At 50.2% G+C, this 21,798-nt stretch overlaps 1 protein-coding gene across 2 annotated transcripts in view; it reads right to left on the bottom strand.

Annotated features, from left to right (window-relative positions):
* Positions 1 to 483: 483 nt before the first annotated feature.
* Positions 484 to 21,798, bottom strand: part of RUNX2 (RUNX family transcription factor 2) — a 329,260-nt gene continuing 307,945 nt past the window's right edge. The window contains exon 7 of one of the 2 annotated variants that reach the window (XM_086706989.1): positions 484 to 1,217. In XM_086706989.1, coding sequence (XP_086563115.1) covers positions 652 to 1,217 — 566 coding nt within the window. In that variant the 3' untranslated portion in view covers positions 484 to 651. The remainder of the gene's footprint in view (positions 1,218 to 21,798) is intronic. The other variant, XM_086706986.1, reaches the window with a different exon arrangement.

Raw genomic sequence — 21,798 nt, 5'->3', positions numbered from 1 at the left:
AGGCGCCCCCAAATACTTTCTTATTCATAAGAAAGACTTAAATATCCCCCCTTCTCCAAATACATCAGATTTTTTTTTCACTTCTCTATTTCCCAAACTTCTTAAAATGTGGTTATAATGAGAAAAAATAAAGTTAATCAGCCAAAAATAACTCTTTCGAAAGAAATACATACACGGCCCCAGAGATCAGATACACCGTCAACAACCCGGCGAGGAAAGCTGGAGCCGGCTTGCTTTCCCTCCATACACACGTGGGACGCGAGAGGATAGTTCTCGGAGCATCCTTCCCGAGGTCCCACCGCCATCCAGGGCCACCAATCCTGCCAGAGCTCAAGGCCTTTTCCAAAACGAGGAGAAGGGCCTTGGAAGGGCAGGAGAGCCCAGGGAGGGGTGGGACAGCCGTGCTTTTGCTGAGAAAGGGCCTGGCCGCCCAGAGCCTGAGAAGCACCATCATTTCAGACCGAGACGCCCTGCTGCCCAGAGCCTGAGAAGCACCATCATTTCAGACCGAGACGCCCTGCAGAGTAATCCCCTCCTCTGCTGACTCTGCTGGGCTCCCCGGTGACAATGGGCAGGCGGGGAGGCCCGGTGCCCTGGGGGTCCCTTTGCTGAGCGCGGCTAAGGTGCACAGGCAGGCGGCAGCTCGGTTAACTAGTTGGCGTCCCGGGCCTCCTGCAGGGGCTGCGGCGGAGGCGCCAGGGACGAGGCCAGCTTGGTGAGGGCCCTCGCGATGACGTCCAGGTGGCCGTTCATGGTCCGCAGCTCCGCCAGGATGTCCCCGACGCTGGCTTCCAAGCTGGCGGGCGCAGCGTACGGGGCGCAGGGTGGCGGGGAGGCTGCCGGGGCCTCAGCGCCCTCCTCCCTGCCCGCTGCGCCCGGGCGCGGGGCGCGGCCCCTCTCGGGCCCCGGTCGCTCCCGCTCATCCCTGCGGACGCCGGGAGGGGTGGCCGCGGGGCCTCCGGGCAGCCAGTCGCCGAGGCGCGGGGCCGCCTCCGGGGAGGAGACGACCACCGAGTAGAGGCCCGCGCGCCCCGGGGGCGCGGCGGCCGCGGGGGGCGGCGGCAGCAGCGGGGGCAGCACCGAGGCGCCGGGGGAAAAGGCCTGGGGCTCGCAGGAGGAGGAGGGAGAAGGCAGCGCGGCGGTGGAGGGGCCCGGCTCCTCGGAGGAGAGGAACAGAGTGGTGGAAGACGGAGAGTCCAACGTACTGGGCTCCGAATCTGTCAAGGGAAGACAGGAGAAAGGGTCACTCGGGCAGGTGTGGCGTGTTAGCTGTATGCCCAGCTGCACGTTGGGCGCTAAAGGAACTGAGAAGGTGGACATTTACTTCCCACCCCAGACTTGCAGTCTAGTAAGGAAGAGTGGGTTCTTCATGTACCAAGAACAAAGTGGGAAGGGGGTGGGGCTGAGCATAGAAATTCAGAGACAGGGAGATCATGGAGTCCAACCAGGCATCCAGGTGGGTCAGGTCTCCCCTGAGGTGTAGTTGGTGGCCCTACTGTGAAGACAGTGGGGCCCTGGGGGACCATGCAGAGTCGCAGCCTGGGTGGAGGCAATCTTGCCGAGGACACTGAAAGGAGGGCCCTTGCCCACTATCCTCAGAAGCAGAAGTGTGTTAAACGGATGGCCCCCTTCACTGCCCCAGCAAAGACAAGCTCTCAGGGGGCAGTTGAAAGAGTTTGGGGCCAGGAGCCAGATGACCTGAGTGCCGACTGTCACTCTGCCAGAAAGTGCCATGGAACTTTGGGCTAGTCCCATCCCCCGCTTAGAGACTTGGTTTCATGTCTCCATCTGTACAAGATGGTTGGGCGCAGTGATCCCTCTGGGACACTTCCCAGACTGATCAGCCTGCTTTCAAAAATCTTCAGGGGCACCTGGGTGGCTCAGTCGGTTAAGCGGCCAACTTCGGCTCAGGTCACGATCTCGCGGTCTGTGAGTTAGAGCCCCGCGTCAGGCTCTGTGCTGACAGCTCAGAGCCTGGAGCCTGTTTCAGATTCTGTGTCTCCCTCTCTCTGACCCTCCCCCGTTCATGCTCTGTCTCTCTCTGTCTCAAAAAAAATAAATGAACATTAAAAAAAAAGTTAAAAAAAAAAATCTTCAACTTGAAGCCTTGATCTGAGGTCCTAGAGCGGGCTGCTCTCAAAGACCTGGAAGGACTTTACAAACCCACCTTTGTTAGTTCTCTCCTAATCCCCTGAGCCTCCAGAAAGAAAGTGGGAGGCAGCTCTTTGTGACCGGGTATGGTAACATGGTTTGCCAAGTTCACATTGAAGGGTCCACATCAAACCAAACGACCTTCCCTCAGCCGTCTCAGCGGCCCTGTTTGCTGCCTCGGGGTAGATGGTCCGTGCTCACCTCTCTGAGGCCTCGCTCCCAGTCCCAGCTGGAGTGTGTCTACTCTTGGCTTTCTGCATTGTCTGTTGGGGGAGCCCCCTTATATGCTCTGCCCTTCAGGGGTTCCAAGACTTTCGGAGGCAGGACTTACCTCAGCTTGTTATCTTGGGAAGGGCGCCATGATGAAAGAGGCAGTGAGCAAACCTATCCCCCTGGGAAGGTGAACAGGTGTGCTCTCATTGCTCATCACCGGTGAGCTGTCCCTTCACCTGGGTCTGGCTGGGACTCGGAGAAGCCCGGGTCACCTGGTGAGAGCCGGTTCCCTCGTGCATCCTGACTCTGGCACCCAAGTGTTCTCTCAGGGCCCACAGGCCTCAGATGCTCAGGTGTCGTGTCCAGTTTGTGTGGTTGGCAATTACGTCTGATGGGACTACAGGCGCTTACTCTTTGGGGGAACAGAATTTGTGGAGACGCCACTATTATGCCTAAAAACGCCTCTGGTGGAAACTTCATGGGTACTTTCTCCTGTTGGTTTTCACAGAATTGCCTCTTCTCCACCAAACCTTAATTTCCTCAGGCTTCTGTGATGATCTTCTTTTGTAAACCAAGAACCCCAGACACGTCTAAGCACAGAACTCCCGTGAGTTGAAAACGATAAGAAAAACTCTACAAACTGATCTCGTTTTACTAGAGGAAGATGTTAATGAGCTCCACATAGCAGACAGGAGGCTTTTGTAGCAAATCAAAGAGCCGTCTAATGTGTGGAATGAAATGGAAGCAAGCACACAGAATGTTCTAGCGCAGTGTTTCCTAAACTTTAGGACAGGCTGTGATTCAGCAGGTCAGGGGTGGGGCCTGAGGCTGCATTTTTAGCCAGCTTCCGGAAGATGTGGATGCCGCCGGCCTGGGAACCACGCCTTGCATAGCAAAGGTATAGACCAAATACACAGCTTAGCAATAAAACATAGGATTCGTGGCCATAGCAGCCGGAGTAACCAGGGATAAAAGCAACCTGGAAGCCTGATGTGATCCTGAAGATAATTACAGTAATGAGACTAATGACTGACGTCTCTCGGCTGGCAGGAGATAGGAGAGGTGGCCTCTCCCGCAGTTAGTTTGACAGTCCCCCGCCCAGCCTTGAACCTAAGAGCACTGGCTTCACGAGGCATAAAGACTTCCTAAAGAAGAAACCCTTTCACTGTTGTTCCAGCTAAGACTTCAAAAACACATCAAGTTGTCAGGACTCAATCCGCCCTGACTGGCAAATAGAATTGAAAACAGAAGCATCTTTTTAACAAGCGCATTACCTTCCTGAACTTTCTCCGGGCTGTCAGGAAACTTGGTTGCAGCCCCAGCTCAGCTAAAATCTGCACCGAATGATTTATAGTTCTCTTCCATCCCTGCAACTGATAATTTTATCCCTTATTTGGACATGCGCCTTTGAATCAATGACATCATTTTTATGCAGCTTCATTGACTGCCATAAACTAACGTCAGGGTCCTGTTGTTACAAACACAGCTCTTGGTGGAGGTTGGGGGCTCCCAGGTGCAGAGGGTCAAGTTAATCAGATTGCTCAACTCCCCCCTTCACCCCCTCACATGGTCTCTGACCCGTATCCTGCTTTATTAGTCTTCTGAACATTATGACCACCTGATACTTTATGTATTTTTTTTTTTTTTTTGTCTATCAGCATGTCATTCCTATAAAAACAGAGATATTGCTTTATTTCATTCTCTGCTGTGTCACCAGGGCCTAAACAATCTAATAGATGCTCAATAAATACTCGTTGAATGAATGCCATATAATCATCAGCAGTCCAGAAATACAGCCACAAACGCAATAAACTGATCCAGCTGGATGTTGTTTAATCATTCAGTGCTTCAATTATTTACACAGTCGTGCACTATTTGAGACAAACTTACACTACAAAACTTACTCCTTGCTTATCTGATATTCAGGGGTAACTGAGTGCCCCATAACTTATGTGACAACCCCGTGGGAGGTCAACATTTTCATCTTGCTTCCTAGATGAGGAAACTAAACAAAGAGAAGCAAAACAGCCTGGGTGTTTTCGTGGAATTTCAGAGTTAGAAGGAATGTTTGCTATTGTTCGGATTAACTTCCAAAGGTGTGGAGGTGGAGGCCTGTGCGAGGGAGGGACTTGCTGGCTAGTGACACGGCAGAGAACAGAACAGAGAACACAGAGGGACACAGTCTCCTCTCTCCGAGCAACTATTCGGTCTTCCCAGTAGCCGGTCATGGAACAAGTCTGCGCCCAGGGTTGGCGACGCGCCAGGTGCCATAGAGGCCCTGGAGACACAGCTGACCCAGACATAGTCCCTACCCCGAAGGAGCGGAGACAGGCCTGTTGGCTCTCGGGTTGCCTCAGGCACTGGTTAGCACTGGTTTGCTCAGAGAGCTTGGAGCCTCAGCCTTACAAAGGTGTACTTGAGGCTGGCGTGGGAACTGGGGTCACCCAGCCGTTCAGTCCACCCTTTCCACCACAGCCTTCCTCTCCCCATTGCTACCCCCGCCTTCCTCATACTTACAGCCATTTTGGGGAGATGTTACTTCCCGAGGTGGGAATGGTGAGTTTTAACTAAATTTCGGTGATTCTGGTTCCTATTTACCATCCCAGAAATATCTTTGCAGAAGTCAGTTTTGAAAAAAAAAAAAAAAAATATATATATATATATATATAAGCATTTATAAAGGTTTCATTTGCTCTAGAAATGAAAGAATTGTAAATTAAAATAATGAATTATGGAGTGCCTGGGTGGCTCAGTCAGTTAAGCTCCCAACTCGATTTCAACTCAAGTCACCATCTCGTGGTTCGTGAGTTCAAGCCCCGCATCGGGCTTCATGCTGACAGTGCGGAGCCTGCTTGGGATTTTCTCTCTCTCTCTCTCTCTCTCTCTCTCTCTGCTGCTCTCTCTTACGCTCTGTCTCGAAATAAATAAACTTTAAAAAAACATTACAAAGAATGAATTATGAATTGAAATATATATTGAAAAAATATATATTGAAAAATATATACATGAAAATATATATTGGAAAGATATATAACTAATAAGCACTTGAGAAGTGTCCATTCTCTCTAGGCATGCAATAATTGCAAATTGAAATAACAGTGAATGATAAATGGAAACAATTAGGAATTAAGAATAAGAAATTGCTATTTTTCACTTGTAGACTTTTCAAAAATTGCCAGAAGAGAGGCATTCTAACACCCTGTTTGGAGTAGAGTGGGTCGGTACATCCTCTCCGGAAAGCAATTTAGGAAACATGTGCTCTGCTGTTTAGTGAGAAAGGAAATTGCCAAATCGTGCTTTGTGGATGAGTTCAACTGCTTATAGAAAAATGTGTAAAATAAAGATTGGGAGGAAGGACATGAAGCTGTAGGTATGGGATTATCCTTTCCTGAATTTTCGAAGACGGCTGCAGTGGCCAATGCACGGGTATGTCTTCCCTCTCACCGCTCACCGACCTTTAACAGAAAGTGACTGCTTCCCGCCAAGCCTGCAGGGGCAAGGTCTTCTGACCACTTTCTTTTCAATCTTATTGCTGAGTCAGACTGAATCATTTCTTGGCTGGCAACTAGCCACCTCGAAAGGCCGATTTTTTTTTTTTTTTCCATCCATCTGGCATTCCCAGCCACCACCACTCACACCCACCAGCCTGGGGCTGGGCTTGCTCTGGAGATGCCTGCAGCAGAGGTGAAATGCACAGCCGCCTGTGGGAACCCGCGATTCATTTGCAAAGAAACCCTTGGGATCCTCCTCTCCTACACCCTGCTCCTCTCCCTGGCTTCCCCTTCTTGATAAAATGACCTTCCATTTGCTCAGCCAAACCCCCAAGACTAACCCTTGACCCCTCTCTTTCCCTCACTGCCCCCCGCCCCCCCACATCCAATCTGCCCGCAATGACTGTAGGGTCTGCCTTGCAACTATATCCAGCATCTGACCATCTGTCACTGCCTCTGGGCAATCAACTTGCAGCCTTTGGTGCCTGAGTCAGGACCGGAACACAGGTCTCCTGAGTTCCAGGTCAGTCTTTTCTCTGCCGCACTCAAAAGCCTACTCGTTTGGAATCATTTAGGACTCTCCCCAGCCCTCCTGGCCACCCACCGCCACTTGCCTACGAAATCTTTTGCAGAGTCCTAGCCTCCTTTATCTTGTATGTGAGATAATAGCTAAATTCTTTCATTAATTCATTCAACAAATATTGACTGAGCACATACAGTATGTCCCACAGAATGCTCTATGTTGTGCAAAGCGAGACCTAAACCCTGACCTCACTGTGGGGGCAGAAAAAAAAAAAAAAATCAAATGATTGCATACATAATTGTGTAATTGCAACAATGGTACAATCGACATGCTATAAGCATCTAAATAGGAGGGTTGACCTAATCCAGGAAGATTCCCTGAGGAAATACAGTTTGAGCTGAAGTCTGGAGAATGAGTAGTTAAATAAGAAGAGGGGGGGAAGAATGTTGAAGTCTAAGCAAGGGCCTGTGGGAGGAGGGAGTGTTGCAAATATGTGGGACTCCTAGAGAAAGCCAGTGTGACAGAAAAAGAGACGGCGAGGTGAAGGAAGCATGAAATGAGATGATACTCAAGAAGAGAGGAGAGGTCAGGAGATGTAGTGTATGATATATACTGCCAGTATTGCTCAACATCCATTTTTCTCTTCTTCCTCTTTTTTGGCTGTTTATGACCACTTAAAATAAAAATTACATTTTCTAGCTTCTCTTCCAACTAGCTGCAGCTAGTAACTAAATTCTGGGCAGAAAGATGCCAATAGAAGTGCTGTGTGCAATTCTTCCTTCCTCTGCCTGGGATTTGGTTGCAATGGCTGGTGCTCAAGCAGCCCTCTTGGACCACGAGGTGGAAACCATCTGCTATGGATGATGGAGCAGAGTGCTGTGTCCTCGAAAACGTTGAGGAATTGGTGTGCCAATCCTAGCTAGTTCAACTACAGACTTTTTGTACGAGAAAATAAAATCTTACCCATCCAAACCCCCTTAAACTGGGTTTTCTATCACTCACAACCGCACTAAATCCTGATACACATGGTCTTGTTGAACTTGCTAAGGAGTTTTGCCATTATCCCAAGAGCAATGGAAAGCTTTGGGAAAGTTTTAAGTATAAGGGTGTGTGTGTGTGTGTGTGTGTGATGTAATTTTGAAAAGCTCACCCAGCTGTGTTGGGCAGGGAGTAGACATAGTAGGAGCAGAAAGACCAATTAGGAGGTTGTAGCTGCGATGAGAAATTATCAAATGACAGTGGCTTTTGTTAAAGCCGTAGCTCTGGAGATGCAGAGAGGTAGGTTCTAGAGACAGGTGGAACATGGAAGTGTTAGAGCTTACTACCCCCAGGGGTAAAGGAGTCTTCAGAGAAATGCGTGCCCAACCTGGCTACTGCTCCGGTATAAGTTTCCAGAAATTCTTACTCCAGAAGGGGAACGTTCCCTTTCTTGCTCTATGGAGTCCAGATGGCCCTTCCCAGCCCACACCCAGCCCTCCAGCATAGCTCAACTCTGACCACACCTCACCAGAGGCAGCCCTCGGGAACCTTTCCCCAGGAGCCTAGAGAGAGGAGAAACCAGGTAGCCTTGGGGAACCACAGAAGCAGAAGCCTGTGAGAAGAGGATGAAACCTGTCTGCGGAAGAAACAACAGCTCTCAGCACAGCAGCCAGGCCCTCTCCTTTGATGGTTCCGACTTGGCCGGGTCGCTGCTTGCTCCTTTCAGAACGCTCAACACACAAAAGGGAGGGTGAGTGTCTGATGAACTCAACCCAATAATATTCACTTCTTTTATTTTCCAGGAACGTCATGAGACCCACAGGGCAGTCTTCTGGTTTTAAGACCTGGTGAGTCAAGTCTGCAAATACTTCTGACTCAGTCTGATCCCAAGTTCTCAGCAGGCATCTCCCAGGAACGGGGCTCAGCGGGAGGGCTGGAGCGAGGCAGCCAGGCAGGCTAGAGGAGGGCCGGCTTCTCTGGGGGCTGCGAGGAGGGCTGGCTGTGGTGCGGATGACAGGCTTCCTGACTTGACACTGACCATGCTCACGAGACGAGCCAGCGTGTCCAGAGTGCTTTCGATGGCCAAGCCACGTGCTGAGGTCTCTCTTCTGAGAGCCGTGGAACCTCTAGGCCAGTCACCTGCCACCTTGACTGCATATTAAAGTCCCCTGGGGAGTTTTGGTTACACTACTGATGCCCCCAACCAATTAAATGGGGCTATCTCGGGATGGCGCCCAGGCAGCCCGTGTTTTAAAAGCATCCCGGGTGGTCATAATGCTAGGACACAAATAGGGTTATTCATATGATTTTTCATTTAATCCCAACAACGACACTCTGCCCATTTGCGAGCCGGGAAACTGAGGCCCACAGAATTTGGATAGGTTGGACAATGCCCACGGCTGACAAGACCCACATCCTCGCCTGTACCTGGGTGACTCCCACAGCAGTGCTCACTCCTGTTGATTCCGTTGGTTGCATTCTCTCTCCTATCCTCTATTTTGAAAGTGAACTTTTAAAATGTAAATCTCTTGTGCCATTCCCGTCTTTTTTGGTTCAAGTGCAGTCTACGGCTGCTGAACAGAAAGGACTGGCCCACGGGTCCCCGAAGCCATAGCCTTGTCTTCATCCAGGCTCTGCTACAGCCAACGGAAGAGGCCCTCCAAGGAGATGCTGGGTAGCCCTGACCAGGACTGTCCCAGGAAGAACACTGCCCATCCGCCATAGTCCCCAGCCTCTGAGAGGCCGCCCTCGGGAGATCAGAAGGACCCAGCCCTGGGGAAATCTTTGGTCTCTATTTCCAGCAGCATTACTGATTTCCCGAGGAATGACGTGAGGAAAGTCATTTTACTTCCATGTGAATTATTCGGCCTCAAATCTCCTAGTGGCTGAGGGTTGAGCTAAAGAGGAATGTTCATCATCAGTCAAGTTAGTAAAGCAAAGTGTGTGGGAAGGAAGAAGGGCCACCAGAGTGACTAAGGCAGCCAAAAGGACCTTTAAAGAAGAGGAGAAAAAGAAGTGAAATCAGGTATCTGTATGCCATTGTTCGCAGCAGCTTGGTTCATGATACCCTATATATATATTATATATATAATATATATATATAATATATATATTATATTATATATTATATATTATATATTATATTATATATATATATTATATATAAATATATATTATATATAATATAATAATAATATATTATATAGATTATATATATAGCATATATTATATTATATATGAATATTATTCAGCCTTAAAAAGGAAGGAAATTTTGACATATGCTAAACAGATGAACCTTGAAGACGTTACGTACGCGGAATGAAATAAGCCAGTCGCAAAAGCCCATACACAAAATATTGTATGAAACACCCCAAAGAGGCCCCTGAGGGCAAGGATCACTTATTCAGTCCCGGATGTAAACATTACTGCAGCATCGGAGATGTTTCCTTTTTTAATCGCTAGTGTCATCAATTCCAAAACACCTTTGTTGAGGCTGTGTGGGTATAAGTTGGAAGAAAATAAAGTCCAGCGCCTGACACTTTTGTATCTACTTTTAGACCTGTTCCGCTTCCGTAAGCAAAGTGATTTCAACCCTTCAAGCATTTCACAGCCTGGCCTCTGGCTTTGCAGGGCCACACATTCTCACTAGCGCCACCGGCCGCAGGAAAAGAGGTGAGAGTTGTCTCACTTCAAGATCCACATGGTCGTCAGCCAGGCTACTAGCTGCCCCACCCCTTCCTCATTCACTCTGCTCCAACTGTTCCTTGAAGGTACTGGACGTATTCTGACCTCAGGGCCTTTGCACTTGCTTGCTCTGTCTAGAACGCTCCTTCCTTAGGTATCTGCATGTCTCGCTCCCTCCTCCCCTTCCACCTTTGCTCAGTCACCTTCTCGAGCGGCCTTTGCCAAATACCCTTGTTGTCACTGCTACCTGCATTCCTCCCCACATCAGCCTTCTGTCCCCCTCGCCCTGTCCCACTGTCCCACTCATGTCCCGGGACGCTCTAGGTGGAGGGAATCAATATGTGCAGACGCATGAGGCTCGGCGATTACGGCCTGACAGTTTGAAGTAGCCAGAGCGTAGGGAGCACAGGGATGGGAGATTTGAGTGACGTGGCTTAAAAAGTAGCAGGGACAGATGGCCGAGGAGCTTGTCTGTGAAGCTAAGGAATTTGAACTTTAGCCGGCAATGGGGAGCCACTGAAGGGTTTTAAGTAGGAGAGTGATAGATTTGATTTGCATTTTTAGAAGATTACTCTGGCAGCTAGCCCCGTGGAGGTTGAACCGGAGGGGGTAAGGCTGGAGGCGAGGAGACCAAATGCAAAAGATTTTCTATCTTGGACATTAAAGCTAAAATGATATTACAGCAGACAAGGAGCACAAGGGTGAAGTCAAGGCAACCAGTATTAGAGGCGATTTTTTTTTTTTCTAGGAATGGATTGAATTTCGGCAAAAAGAAGCTTTCCTGCCATCCTTTATGGCACAATACTGTGAACGTTGGCTCCTGTCCCCGTTCATGTTGGCCACCCTGGGTCTTTCATGCATCACCATTCAATAAAAGCAAGTGTGGGTTTTATGGGATTGTTTGTTAAGCCCCAAGCCAAGCTTTTCTACTCGCTCAGGCAAGATTGTTCTGCCAACTTTTAAATTGGCTGTATTTTTACATACAGGGTGTGAAGGATATCTCTATGTGTCTCTACAAACACACCCGTTTGGAGGGAGACACATGGAACTATATATAATAGCTTTATGTGTCTTTTTGAAGGGACGTTTATGCAACCTGTATGTCCCTTGCTGTGGATATTTTTGTAGTATGGAGAAAGGGGGAGACAAAAGGAAAAAGTTATTCCCACGCTATAACCAACTTTGGCTCGTGAAGAAAAATTCAAAATAGGTTATGTTCCTTAGCAATTCCTCCAGGGTTGAACAGTTCCCAAATCGACCCATTTAATCTTTCCTCCTGGAGGGCCACTCACCTTTGAGCTTCCTTTTTTTTTTTTTTCTTTCTTAAGTGTCATTAAAGAAATAATTTGGCACAGACCAGACCCTGCTGAAGCCCAGGCTCCCTGCCCACCTCCCCCCCACCCCCTCAGGAAGAGCTCCCCAAAGGGGCCATCTCGACTGTAAAAAACAAACAAACAGACAAACAAAACGGGCTGCTTGATGAACTTGATGGAAGGAGCCAGTTGTAAAAGACGGCATTTTGGTTTTAACAAGGCCAGGAAGCCCGGAGCGGAGCCAGCTGGGTAGTCTGAATGAACCCAAGAATATTAGAACCCGGGGTCACACAGAGCTGGGACGCCACCAGGAATGCGGGGAGCAGGGACAGGCTGGCGAGGGGCTGGGGGACAACTGGAGCCCCGCGCTGCCAGCCTCTCCCATGCGAGTCAACAGGCGGAGCTGGAAGTGGCCAGGACAGCTGGACCAGAGCGGCGCTGTGCCCACTGCCCTCTTCACACGACAAGGCCCCAGGACCTCTGGGGGGGTGGCTGGTGCACACACGCGTGTCCACCCACCAGCTCAGCGGGGACGGCACCTCAGAGAGGAAGCCTGCTTGGCTGGCTCCAGGATGCCCCCTTGACCCGCACCGAGTAGGGAAGCAGTGGGCTCCCGGCTGGAGAGGAGGGAGGGGTGAGCCCCCCCCCCCGCCCCCCCCCCCCCCCCCCCCCCCCCCCGTCCACCCCAGGCACTGAGCAGCCAGGTTCTAGAAGAGAGTGTTCCCTAAGCCAATGGCAGAGCAAAGGGCTCAGGATCCCCCAGGACGCTCTATTGTCATACGGACCAAGGTGACGATGCCCAGCTCTGGACATGCTTGGCAAACATCCATTAAGCGGATTACCCTGTTTCTCCCAGCATCCTCTGCAGCCCTGGGAGCGGACCCTGGCTCTTACCAACCGATGCCTCCGGTGTCTGTCGCCTCCTATTACTACAATCCCCCGGCATCTTCCGCACCTAGAGAAAAGTGATCCTAAGAGATGGCCACATTAGTTTCTCTAGCTGCCCCATCCAGGCGTTTTCTGTCCTCAGTCCTTTCCCTTAAGGACTCCTCTGAGATGAAACCTCCCGGCCTTACCACCGTGTCTCTCCTCAGATCTTGTCTAATTTGGGTCCCAGCTGGTCCCTTTTTTTTTTTTTTTTCATTTCATACCATTCCTCCTAATGACAACCCTTTGTGCCAGGCTCAATTATATACAAAGCTCAAATGAGCAACCCCAACTCTAAATTTGGCTTTATCCATTGGAAGGGGAGGTCATGGGCATCTTGCTTTGCCCAGAGGGGAAGATGCTGGTCCCTGAGGGGAAACAAAGCCAAGGGTGGGGGGTGGGAAGTCGTGCAAAAATAAAAGCCTAGAATGAAGGAATAGACCAGAGCTCGTCGCCCTAGGGCATGGGGGGCGCCAGGCCCATCCTGCATTTTTCTGCCGGCCAGTTAGGACTTTGTTCTGCCACAAGGCATGCAGAAGCAACAGAAGTGCTTTGATTTTTCCTTTTTTAAAAAAAAATGTCCTCGAGCCTGACCCTGCTACCTATGTTCTCACTGCAGGGTCAGCAGAGGGTGAAATGAGAGCATTCTCCGGGAATTTCCTGACTTCTGTGAATTTTTCTCAAGATCTGGCCATGAGTCAATGTGACGCACTGTGACACATGGTGTGGACTGGCAGTGGCTCCCCCTCCCTTCTGAAACACCGTGAGAAGCATCTCCCTGCTGAGTAATGGAGGATGAAAATCCATAAGGCCCCCGTCCATCCCCATGTCTCCAAATGAGAGAAGAGGAGAGAATTATATTCACACCATATTTTCGTCAGGCTGTTAACATTCTCCAGAGGTACAGAAAGATCTCTATTGAGATCTTCACTTACTACGGTTCACGTACTTCCTTTCAACATTAAGCTCTCTTGTATGATTCATGTTGATGGTGGTAATTTGGGGCATTGAGAGTCTGGGAGCGGGGACATGAGAAGGGGCCTGGAGAATGGAGGAGAATTGCTCAGATTTGCAATGCCCAGACAAGATCTGAGAACCTAGAACATTCCCTGAAAGGCTCAAGGACAGTTGGACCGGGTAGGTAGAATTATCGGGTCCCTTTCATTGATGTTGATGACCAATCTGAAATAGTCGAACAAAACAGATTCATTACATTCTCATGTGTGAATTGTCTGACTACCAGGATTGGGGATCACTCGTTCGTGGGGACCAGCTATGACCAGTGTCTGTTCCAGATGGTTTATAATTGCCCCAAGAGTCTGGGGGCAAGCGCTCGGATCAATGACATCCTTCAGAAGATCCCGGAATTAAAACAAAGGGAGTGTTCAAATGAGACTGGTGACTGTCTGCAGAACCCGGCCCCACACGAGGTTTTGGGGAACATATGTGGAAGCATCTTGCAAATTGTCAGACCCTATGCAAACAGCAAGGAATTGTTGATATTACCGTCATGAGGGTGCATAGCACAACCACTGTGGAGGCAAAGATGAAGGCTGTTTATAAATACAGCCTAGGGGCGCCTGGGTGGCTCAGTCGGTTGAGCGTCCGACTTCAGCTCAGGTCACGATCTCGCGGTCCGTGAGTTCGAGCCCCGTGTCGGGCTCTGGGCTGACGGCTCGGAGCCTGGAGCCTGCTTCCGATTCTGTCTCCCCCTCTCTCTGCCCCTCCCCCGTTCATGCTCTGTCTCTCTCTGTCTCAAAAATAAACAAACGTTAAAAAAAATTTTTTTTTTAAATAAATACAGCCTAGAATACCTAACATCCTTATGAGTTTTGGGGTGAGTATCTTTATTCCTCTCTTTCAGATGCAGAAAATGAAGGGTAGACACCACGTAAGTTGGGTGGGCACCTCTTGTCCTAAAGTCACAGCTACTCTGTCTCCTTCTCCTCCTTCTCCCACAGATCCCTGAGGATCCGTCCCTGAGGACGGATCGTCCTCACTCGCAGGAAGCCTAAGTTGGGAAGGAAAATGCCGACTGCAGGCGAAAGCCCGCAAAGGTCTTACACCTTCTGCCGTCCCGAGGTAAGCTAAGATAAATATTTTCCGGGGCGCTTTCCGCCAACCAAGATGAAAAAAGGTAATTTGCCTCTTCTCCGGATCCCCTTCTTCCCCTCCCCCAACCCACCTCCCCTCCCATCATCTCACCGCATTTAATCTAAAAAGGCAACACTCCAGTTTCCTGCTCCTTCTGGAAAAGAAAACGTCTTTCAGAATTGCTGCCTTTTCACTGATTTGTGAAGGCAAAACAAGAGAATGAAAACGAGGCCACTGGGCAAAAAGGAACCAAATCTCAGAAAATCACGATTTTTTTTTTTTTTAAAGTTTGGTTTTAAAAAGTTTTATTACCCATTATGTATTTTACTAGATATATTCTTTTAAAATTGTTTTGGGGCGCCTGGGTGGCGCAGTCGGTTAAGCGTCCGACTTCAGCCAGGTCACGATCTCGCGGTCCGTGAGTTCGAGCCCCGCGTCGGGCTCTGGGCTGATGGCTCAGAGCCTGGAGCCTGTTTCCGATTCTGTGTCTCCCTCTCTCTCTGCCCCTCCCCCGTTCATGCTCTGTCTCTCTCTGTCCCAAAAAAATAAATAAACGTTAAAAAAAAAAAAAACATTTTTAAAAAATAAAATTGTTTTGATGATGACTTATAAATTTATACGTATTTTTAAACTAACAGAAAAGACAGTCGACCATTTGCCAACGGCTCTTTGCTTGTTGAGGTGCGGGCCCCTGGGGCAGGCCTGCCCGGAATGGGATGGGTCTGGTGGGAGCCGGGCATTTCTCGGAGCCCCAGGCAGGCCTCTCTTATTGGCGGGCTCCGGAGACATTTTCTTTCAAACTCTCCGTGCTGTGTGGCTCACCTGTATACATAATGAGCAAAATAACATTCTGTCCTGCCTCAGGTACGCAGTGAGGTTTAATTATTGCAAATTTGTGAAATGTTTTAAGGCCCCTGGATTAAGGCAGTTATATGAGAAAATCCACATATTACCGCAGTGTAGAATTCTGCTGAGTCGTTCTGTTTCCTGTCACTGCCCCCCTCTGTGTCTTACATTACTTGGAACAAGTTATGAGGTCATCAGAAAGCCTTTAAGTAATTTCTTGGCCTACTTGCCTCTACCTTAAAAAAAAAAAAAAAAGAAAGAAAAACTCTTCTTCTACTTCTGTTTTTCTTGGTGTTTTTGTCTCCCCTTGTTAAGACAGCCAATGACCCGGGGGGGGGGGGGGCATCAGAGTAGGAGCCAGTTGGTTGGAGATGGACCGACCCGTTTCCACCTTGGTGTTTTCTCTTTGTCTCTCTTCTCTGCCTCTCATCGCCTGAGCTCCCTACCTCCAGTTTTTCTTATGTCATACGTTTTAATAACTTAAAACAAATTTGCCTCTGAGCCCTTGGCTGCGAAATTCGCTTCTGCTTCTGGGACTGGCGGCCAAAACAGGGTACTTACTAAATCCACCCACTGGCGCTGCCCCAGGGGTGTGGGTTACTGCCTCGTTGCCCCAGGAGGCTTTTCCCCACTCAGGGCTTGCCCACACCAGGGTCACACGCGGAATGTGGGACAACACCCAGGCAGCTGCTGGGGCGGTCGTGAGGCAGCGGCCAAGAATGCCCCTTGCCCTGGCCGCAGCTGTGTCCCCTCAACAGGTGCTGCCTGGCGGCTGGGTGCGCCCACATGTGTCACATCCTCCTCCGGGCGCACAGAAATGCACCCCACATTGGGGGCATGGATGCGGGCCCTCTCTTCCTCCCCTCTGCCAGGCCCGAGACCACAGAGAGTTTGAGCACAAGACAGTTCACTGTGACCGAAAGCACCCAGAGTCACATTTGTCTGCCTTTCACCCTCAGCATGTGGTTACCCGGACAAGTTAGAGCCGCTCCTCAAATGAGAGGCACCCCCCCCCCCGCCCCCGGCCTCACTGCAAGGAAGGATGTGCCTCCAGAGAAGGCCGAGGCTGACCTTTCCCTGACTGGTTCCGAGAAGGGCACCAGACAGCGGCTGCCACCCCCACATTGCCCTCCCCCGAAAATTCTGTCAGGGCCCAACTTCCCAACTCCCCTCAGACTGGAAGAACCACATGAGGGAGAGCAAGAGCAGGCCTGGGCTTGGGACCTGACAGAACCAGGCACGTTCCTCCTGCCCTGGGGTCCTCTTGGTCATCCCTTCCTCCTCTCCTTCATTGGCTCCTCCCCAGCCCCAGCAACATTCACTCCTTCCTCTTCTGCTGGCCGCCATTTCCACTCCAGTCTACCCTAGCATCTCCCCTCCCAGCACCTACTCTCCCCTCAGGGATAGGTAGTTATCTTGGGGGAGGGGGGCTGTTGCCTCCTCAACAAAACGCGAGTGGGGACCGTGTCTGACACGTGTCTTACAGCAACCCCCAATAGCGTGTTATTCATCTCTGCAGAAATGAAAGCAAATCGAAAAACATCGCATGCCAAGCCCTCTGTGCGTCTGTGTGTGCAGTCGAAAATCTAACCCAATCCTTCGTGCTCTGGGAAGAAACTTACTACCGGGTCTTTTACTATATTTTACTATATTTTACTGTGTTTTATTTTGCATTTCCCATGGTCTATTAAGTGGACTCCATGAAAAGACAGTTCCATGTAATGGAACATTTCCGAGTAAGGCCGACACGTGCTGAGCTGAACAAAGTTAGGTGGTTTCCACACTGTAGGACTCCTCGGGACCTGACCAGGGGCATGGTAATCATCCCTGAGGAGGATGTAGAATTCAGTTTCCAAATTTACTTGCCCTCAAAACCCCCTTTTTGGAGGACCCCTCTGAGGGACCGATAGGCTTTGGTCAATGCTACAGACGACATGAACTCCTCTCTTGGATTACGTACAGTGCCTATAGCACAGGATCAGGAAAAGCCCGACACTTAAGACCAACACTTCTGCCTTCCTTCAAGCAGGAAGAACAGAACTGGCCTCGTCTTCCAGAACCTTGAGCTGTCCCAGGTGGAGGAAGCCCTTTGGCAAATGACGGACGTGCTCAAGTTTTTACTCCGGGGTATGTTTTCAGCCTGGATAATGAGGGGATAGCCAAAGTTGTTCTTTCCACAATAAGGCCCTCGGAAAAAGCCACACCCCTCAGTTGTTCACCGCCAGCAATACCAGCATCAGGGCAACAGAAGTATTGCAAATCCTAGAAAAGTACAGACCTAGCACTGGGTTGTGATGACTCTTAATTACCCCTCTTGCTCTCCTGCTGCCCGCCTTCTGGAACCTGGCCTAACTTCCTTTGAACCCCTCACTAATCAACTCTTACCTCCTGGCCATCCAGGGGTTTATTTTGATGGTCCAGATGACAAGGATCTGGGATTTGTGCCCTTGTTCTGGAAACCTCTGAACTGCCCTATGGTCTAGACATACATCCATAGGCCAGTCTTATTTTTTCAGATCAGGGGGAAGAGAAGAAGGCTCTTCTAGCTTCCTGGGAATGTCAGTGACCTCAGTATTAGAGAGTGGAGGGCTGGATGGGTAGGAGGCAAGTTCAGGGCCAAGCCAAGGACAGGGCCAGAGCGTTTGGAGAAGCCAGGCAGGTTCCAGAGGGCGCCGTCAGCATGGAAACTTTGAAAAACAGAGTGCACTTTGGGTCTCTATACGTCTTGCCATTTACAGCAGCATCACTGTTGACAGACTTTACTTCCATCATTTTCTCAGTTCTCCCTGACACTGTCCCTACAAAGAAGGGCAGGGATTAGGGAAGAATCAGGCAGATGACATCTTCTGCACCACCATCAGGGTTTCTAGGAATCACAGCAAGCATCTAGAGGCCAACCCTGGGCCTCTCCATGGGCACAAGCACCAGGTGGGGCAGGGATGAAAGCAGTGTGTCCATCTGTAACGGCTGCCTCCTGGATCATCTCACGGGGGTTCTGAGACTCATGGTGGGGAGAGGGGGCACTGAGAGAATGAAGGGCCAGTCCCTCCTCCATTTTTCCGTGGCTTACCATTCCTGCTACTCAGCCTCTCTTCCACATGCAGATCAAATCCAGACTCCCTCTCTGCCAATACATGAGGGGACAGGGGACCCCCAAATCCCACCTCATTAGATTCCAATTCAAGATTTACATGATGAGAGTCCCCTGAGCTGCCTTACCTGGGACAACCGTATCATAAAAAAGACAGCCTTCAACCCCCTTCCCTTAACCACTTACTCTGCTCTAACTATGGCTTGAGTGCCTCCTCCCCTATTCAGGGCCTTTCCAGGGAACCTCTCAAAGATGGCGGCAGAGTAAGTCTGACTTGACCCCGTCAAGATTTAACCCGAGGTGACCATACCTCCATCTTCCTGACAGGTCCATATGGAGTGACAGAACAGGATGGGTTCATTTCTGTCCCCTCTCCGCTCCCCCAGGCCTACCTCCAGGTCTGTGCTTCTAGTTACAGACGCCCCAAAGCCGCTTCCTGGGATTTTTGCCCAGCATGAGTCAAATGAAGCCCAAGATTGGCAGATGATGTTCCCCAGACGGAAGAGCCCTCGGAGCACCAACGTGTTGACAGAGCTCTACATGCTTCCTGCTGCTGTGCTGCAGCTCCTTGATCCTGTGACTGCAACTCAAAGCCTTCAGCGGCCCAGTCTCAGACTTTAGGATCCATAGCCGAAGCCTCGGCCCTTCACACACTCGCGCTGTCTGCAGGGACCTGACCACGGCCACTGTTGCTTGTCTGGCTGCTCCCTGCCTCCCTTCCCTGGAGCCCCAGCAAAACCGTCAGAGCTCAGAGCTCGAGGTGGCGCAGGAAGGACTCCAGGAGAGCCCCCACCTGTAACGTGGGAGAGTCAGGGCACACTATCCAAAGACACGAGGGAAGGGGACTCTAGAAAAGGGAGAGAAAGGAGGGGAGAGAAGAGAAGGCCGGGTGGGGGAGGGAAGGAAAGGAAAAGAGAAGAAAAGAGAAAAAGAAAAGAGAAAGGAAGGAACACCTGGCCAGGAAACCTTTAAAAATGAACTTTCTCTGGGACACCTGGGTGGCTCAGTCGGTTAAGCGTCCGACTTCAGCTGAGGTCATGATCTCACGGTTTGTGAGTTCGAGCCCTGCATCGGGCTCTGTGCTGACAGCTCAGAGCCTGGAGCCTGCTTCGGATTCTGTGTCTCCCTCTCTCTCTGGCCCTCCCCCATTTGCACTCTGTCTCTGTCTCTGTCTCTCAAAAATGAATAAATGTTAAAAAAAAAATTTTTTTTTAATGAACTTTTTCTTCCCAAACAGAGGGATGTGACCAGGGGAGGAAGGCCACAAAAGGGAGCACATACAAGCAATTATAAATATAGTTATTTTAGGACTTGGTGGAGAATGGATGCTGGTGGTCTCCCCCTTCTTCCTGGTGGGTCGGCGTTGATCCCAGGGAGGAAAAACTGGGCCATCACAACCCTGGCCCTGCGGCCCGACGAGGCGGCCAGCAGGGAACCGCAGTGGGCGGCCACACGGGCGGTGGCCCAGGGCCGCACCTCCGTGCGGTCGATCCGTATATGTGAGCAGCACTTTGATATCTGGCCACGAAAGGGCAAGTTCTCAAAGCCCCCATTCATGAACCCTACACACAGGAGCAGCAAACAGTAAAAAAAAAAAAAAATTGTTTCTCTGTCCGTCTAGAAAGGTGGGTTCCTGTTTATTAATCGTGGACCACATAAAGAATGCATGGTTACAAATGTTCTTTTTGAGGACCTCAGAAGCTGGTGGCTGGATGTGAAAAAAAAAAAAAATAATAATAATTCCATCCGGTCATTACCTGGGACAAAAAGCTGCTGCTGTGGCCCCTGTGTTAGTTTGAGAAGGAAAATGCTACAAAAGTACAGGGGGCCTATTTTCGGTAGGCCGTCCCTCATTTAGGGCAATGTGGCTTTCCGTAGACCCTACTGGAAACAGGCCTGCTGGTAGGAGCTCTCAGGTAGCAGGGTCAGCAGCCAGCCACAGCTCCCCCTTCTTCCTGCTGGCACCCCCTTTTTCTTCCTCCCGAGTCTGTAGCAATGAGAAACATTGGCAATTCGCTCCCTGTGGAAGTCGGAGAAGTTCATTCATCAGGCAAGGCCGGCCCAGGCCGGGAGGGTCCGGCCTCCGTCGGAGAGCACAGGCCGTCCTCCCTACCTTCAGCAGGGACTGTGGAAGAGGAAGGAAGAAGCAAACCCGAGAGAAGACGGAGGCACGGGCTGTCCTTCGAAGCTTAATTAAACAAACCGACCAGCCTTACACGGGGCACGCTGTAGACTACCCAAATGGCGAAGATAATTGTTAACAGGGAGCGATGCTATTCCAGAGCAGGGGGCGAAGAGGAAGCCGGTTCAGGCTTCCAGTGCAGTACAGAAAAATCTGAAGTGTAATAATTACATACAAATTGTGCTTAGGGGCAAAAAAAAAAAAAAAAAAAAGCCCTTGCTGTCTCCAGATAAGGGGGCAAATACCAACAGAAGTGGATGGGGAGCCATCTACATTTAATTTATTTCTCTGGAAGAGCCCAACTGATTTCTAGGTGAGGGGATCCAACAGGCCTGTTACCGAATCACAAAGTTGTGTCAAATATGTGCAGTGTCCCCCCCTCCAGCTCCCAGACCACCAGCACATTTTACGATTTCTTGATGTTACAAATATTTGGCAGTGTTGAAATTTAAATTGTCCCATAAACTCAACCTGGGGCTTCATCTGCAGTTCTGAGGCCTTCTCCAAGTGCCTGCTGGAGCCCAGCCCAAAATAACCCCGGCTCATCTTATTCTAATGTGACAGGAAATTCTGTCCTCCTTCCCATGTCTTCCTCCCCCCTTTTGTGAGTGAAGGGAAGGTCTCCATTTGGTTGAGGTGGCTGTGTTGTTTTCCATACACACGGATGCACATGTGGTCAGGGCAAATTGACTATGGGTGACCGTGAGGTCCCATGAGCAGACTGTAAGGCTGGTTCTGAGCCTTGGTAGAAAAAGTGAGTCCAGGTCAGGCACCGGGACAGAGGCCATACCTGCCACTTTGCACAGCCACAGGGCAGCCTTCCTGGCCTGAGTCAGAAAGTCCTCTACCCTCCTGCTTGGTCAAGGGACCAGAGCTGAGTTCAGGCAGGGGAGCCACAGGCGCAGGGGAGCAGGCATGTCTGAGACAGGGGTGGAAACCAAGGCCCAGAGGGTCTGCTTGAAAGAGGCACCGTGCAGGGTGAACGAGGGAAGGGAAGAGAAGCAAGAGACAGCCACGGTCAGAACTCATCAGGGTACCCAGGGACATCAAGCGGGTATGTGTCCTCATTGGCGAGCCCACTGTCTGCTTCTGGCCACAGAAGATTCCACTCTATGTTAAGATATTGACATGTGTCTGCATCACGTATTTCTTTGAGTCAGTTCTCAGAGAATACAACGTAGTTTCCATCAAAGTCATCCTGGCCTCGTGTAGAGAAGTCGGTATAATTTCCTGTCTTCTCAGGTGAAAAACTGGGAATAGAGAAAAAAGTGACTCCAGAAGAAACCAGGCAGGGTACCTCAGGC

The sequence above is a fragment of the Puma concolor genome, chromosome B2 (genome assembly GCF_028749965.1).
Source record: "Puma concolor isolate L17-30 chromosome B2, mPumCon1.1.hap2, whole genome shotgun sequence".
Lineage (NCBI taxonomy): Eukaryota > Metazoa > Chordata > Mammalia > Carnivora > Felidae > Puma > Puma concolor.
This window is presented reverse-complemented; position numbering and strand designations above follow the sequence as displayed.